The sequence below is a fragment of the Pogoniulus pusillus genome, chromosome 9 (assembly GCF_015220805.1).
Source record: "Pogoniulus pusillus isolate bPogPus1 chromosome 9, bPogPus1.pri, whole genome shotgun sequence".
Taxonomy (NCBI): Eukaryota; Metazoa; Chordata; class Aves; order Piciformes; family Lybiidae; genus Pogoniulus; species Pogoniulus pusillus.
In genome coordinates this window covers 34,118,542-34,122,839 of record NC_087272.1, presented here as the reverse complement: position 1 = coordinate 34,122,839, position 4,298 = coordinate 34,118,542, and the positions used below count along the sequence as shown (strand labels likewise).

The following is a 4,298-nucleotide window of genomic DNA, read 5'->3' as shown; positions in this document are numbered from 1 at the left end:
GGGATTCACAGGAGGAGAATGGTTTAATTAAGAATTTCTCTTTATAGAGAAGCTCAGAGGTAGGACAAAGTACGGAGAGGAGCATCCAGCTGGTTTTTCAGGGACAAACTATAGCCAGAGCTTGGATTTGAACCAGACAAGCTACTGCACCCATTCCTGTGGAAACAGATGCATTGGAGCTCAGTCAAAATAGACATGGGTCATACCCTTAGGATCTTTGTGGAGAGAGAATCACCCTACTGTGCTGTATGCAATCTTTTATGGCACCATGCTATGAGCCTTAACAACGTCAGTTCTGAGATAGCTGAAGAACAGGGAAAGGGAGGAAAGAAAATCTTGCTGCACTAAGAAATCCCCTAGGGGATTTCATTTATGGGCAGCAGAAATGCTGGGACAAGACAGATCTGCAAGGCTGAGAGGTGGTGGTGGGGCAGAGGGGACACATAACCTGAGGAGGAGAGGAACACCACAACTCACAAAGAATGTACAACATTGTGTGTTGTCCCCACTCCATCTTCTAGCATTGTTCTTTCACACACATGGAGTTTCCATCTCCTTAGCATGGCTTTCTGTGCAGGAGAGGAGCTTGGCCCGAGTGGGTACACCAGGATTTGACTCTTAGATTTGCCAGCCTCCTCAGGTGCAGAGCCTGTTCCAGTCTTATTTTGATACAACCCAGACAGTTAGACTTGGTATGCAAATGCTCAAAACTACGTTGTTTAGCCCTGCTCAATATGCACATTCAACATTGCCAGGTACTTAATTTTTCACTAGAGGCAGTGACAGGTTTCATTCAAAGCATCTTTTGGAAAGAAGTGTACTGAAAATACAGGAGAATTTTAGTGCTCATGAAAAAAAATGCCTCTCATTCCTGGAGACGGAAATCTTTTGCCTCCAGAATTACAGCAGGGACAACAGAGACGATGAGAGTATGGATTCATCTTAACCACCCCAACCACATGCCTAAACCAGCCCTGATTGCAAGACAGAATGATAGAATCACAGAATTAACCAGGTTGGAAAGGACTTCTGAGATCACTGAGTCCAGTCTATCACCTAACCCTTCTAATCAACTAAACCATGGCACTAAGTGCCTCGTCCAGACTACTTTTAAATACCTCCAGAGATGGTGACTCCACCACCTCTCCAGACAGCCTGTTCCAATGAGTAATCACTCTTTCTGTGAAGAGCTCCTTCCTAATATCTAGCCTAAACCTGCCCTGGTGCAGTTTGAGACTGTGCCCTTCTAGGCCTGTAACAAGGTGAGGTCAAGGACAAATCGGGTTGGTTTCCTCCTGGATTGTCCTGTCTTTGACCAAGAAGAACAAGACTAAGATTACAAACTAAATCTCACAAAGCCACAGGACAACTGTCAAGTGACACTAATTTTTGATCATTCCTATGCAGGGTGTACTGGATTTGAGTAACTTGGGCACATCTAAGAAGTGCTAGGCTTGCCTGCAGGCAAATCTGCTTCTGTGGTTAGCTAAAAGACCACCCTCCAAAATATGAAAACAAACAGTTGAGAATTTACAACAACATATGCAAGAGTCTTTTAAATAAAATGCACCAGGTTCAGATTTTATACACTAAGTTCTTGAAGTAAAAAAATACTCCATGTGGATGGGCATGTCAGGGTTGGTTCAGGCAGAAGTTTGTCATGAAATAAATGCAGACAAACCAACAACCAAAGAACACCAAGAGAATCAACAACAACAGCAAAAAACAGCACAGCTGTTATCTGCACATCTCCAGGCCAGGCCTGCTCCAGTCAAGGATAGCAAAGTCCAAACAGAGGCTTGCAAAGAAGGGCAGGTACCTGCAGCTTTCATTTTTCAAGATAGTGCCCGTGTGTTTTGGGGGAGAGCAGATCAGATAGAGCACACATCTGTCTCACTAGGGGCATCTGTACTGTGGTCCCACCAGGAGGCCTCCTTTGAGCCACCTCCCATTCTCTCTGCTGCAGTATCTTTGTGCAAAGACTGGAACAACGAGCACAGGCAAAACCATCGCTGATGGTCCTCAGAAGATCTTGCACTCGTTGAGGGAGAAGAGCTTCCTCCTGTTCTGCTTTTTGTCTTGGTTGACTGCTGTCCTCACGGCACACTCAAACACCTGCTGCACGCCACGGCTGCTGAGGGCAGAGCACTCCAGGTAGCCTTTGGCTCGCACGTCCTGTGCCAGCCGCTTCCCCTCCATGGGGCTGATGCAGGGGGAGCGGGAAGCCCCCATGTCACGCTGGTCAGTCTGAGTAGCCACTACCAAAACAGGGATGCGGGGCAGGTGGCTGCGGATCTCCCCGATCCATTTGTTCCTCAGGTTCAGAAAGGAGTTGTGGTTTGCCACCGAGTAGCACATGAGTACCACATCTGCCTGTTGGTACGAGAGGGGGCGAATGCCTTTGAAGGCATCGCTGCCAGATGTGTCCCAGAGACCGAGGCTGATCTGTACACCGTCCAGGAAGACATCCACTCCGGTGTTCTCATACACAGTGGGTCTGTAGTCATCTGGAAAAGTGTCAGAGGTGAAACGTACCAAGAGGGAAGTTTTCCCCACCGCAGAGTCTCCCACCAGGACGCACTTGACTGAATCCAGCATTTTACTAACGTCCAGGGCCAAGGGCACCCTTTGCTGCACAGCAGGAGTCGGGTGGAGAGATGCAGAGGTCTCAGAGGCTTTCTATATAACTTCCATTTGTTGAGAAACCTTCCAAATCTCTTTACTGCTCAAGACTTGAGTCTAAAATCCCCTTTGCTCCCACACGGCTCTGTGGTGCTGTGGGGTTTAATTCTTCAGTGAGTCAAATGATGTTTCTGGAAGAGTGAAAATAAAATGTAATGTTGATAACCCAGAGGACAGGTCATTCTTCATCAAGATAAAGGCACTTAAGGACATTTTTGGACAGCCCTGAGGAGTACCCCACATGCTGAACCTTGCTGTTGCTTCCCAACTAGCTGTGTGTGCAACAGCCATTTATGTAAATAACCTTCCTGCTGCTCCACAGGTCTAGCACCCATCACCTCTGCCATTCTCCACTGGCACAAACTATTCATTCCCTCCAACTGGCTAAAAAACTAATAAAATCAATTTAACTTTGGTATAACTGCTACTAACCAGCTTGTAGTGAGCATTTCCTGCTTCTGACTTTCACCAAGACCAACATCATCCTGAATCCCTCCTAATTGATCAGATTTCCTTGAGAAGGCTCCCATGCTCTCAAGAGGCAGTCAAGAGGGAAAAAAGCCCTTCACTAACTGGTCTGACTAATTAATCAGTCCTGTAATGAACAGAACACAGAACCCTTTGTGACAATGAGGAAGCATAGACTTCAGGTGTGAATCCCAAGCGACATGAACCTCATCAGATTTCTAAAGCAATGAAAGATTCACAGCACAAACACAACAAAAGTTCCATTTTCCCCCCTTACAGTTTACTTTCAAGAAGCAAGGAGCAGCAGCCAAAGAAAGCCACACCACCAGTGCTTGCCCTGGTTAAATCGTTTCATTTCAAGGGGGTACGGCTGCCATGACATTTAGTCAGTTGTAAAACTGAACTGAGAGTACCTCCTTGGAGCATGCAACTGCTTTTGAGCTCCTGCCAGCATTCAGTCAAATTTCCCTGTTTTGAAAGTCTTCCTCACAAGCTGCGTGCAAGATTGTCTGCTCACACAGGGTAACACACTAGATGCTATGAAAATCACTAACTGCAAAACTCTTCAGTTTGCAGCAAGTTCTGCTCCACGAAAGTCATTTTTAAAAGTATAGCTGCACAGCTTCAAGATGTCCTGTGTATGTTATACAAATAATGTATTTCTGTCTCCTTCATAGAGTCATAGAGCTGTGGAGTTACAGAGTCACAGTCATAGAGTCACAGGATCATGGAATCACAGAGTCACAAGAGATAACTCACAGCTTAAGGTTACATGCACAGAAGCGAATGATGGCAACAAAAAACATATACCCTACATTGCCATAACACTCTCCACTTTCACCAGCCTAGCCCCCACCAACACCTCCCACCACCCACATTTCTGGTACACTCAAAGCTTTGGCTAACCTCACAAAGGGCAAAAATAAAGAGGAAAAAGAGAAAAGCATTAGATGAGCTTCTAGAGAACATTTTACAGGCACTGAGAACTGCTATTGGCAGCTCCTCTGCTTTCATTTTGTAGCGAGGCCATGCCCTACCTCCTCTCATGCTGCCAGCATCTCTCCCACTCAGAGCAGTAGCCAAGAGAAGAGTGTCAGCAGCTTGGCCAAGGCACATTGTTTTATAGGGGCATCCCCAAGCTGGCAGGG

General features: G+C 46.3%; 1 protein-coding gene across 1 annotated transcript; it reads right to left on the bottom strand.

The window, feature by feature from the left end:
- Positions 1 to 2,022: 2,022 nt before the first annotated feature.
- Positions 2,023 to 2,598, bottom strand: RHOH (ras homolog family member H). Its single transcript, XM_064149409.1, has one exon. It carries the CDS (start codon positions 2,596 to 2,598, stop codon positions 2,023 to 2,025), a length of 576 nt encoding a protein of 191 aa, XP_064005479.1.
- Between the last annotated feature and the right edge of the window lie 1,700 nt (positions 2,599 to 4,298).

Coding starts and splice junctions, on each gene's coding strand:
- RHOH (XM_064149409.1), bottom strand. CDS start 2,598: ATGCTGGATTCAGTCAAGTGCGTCCTGGTGGGAGACTCTGCGGTGGGG.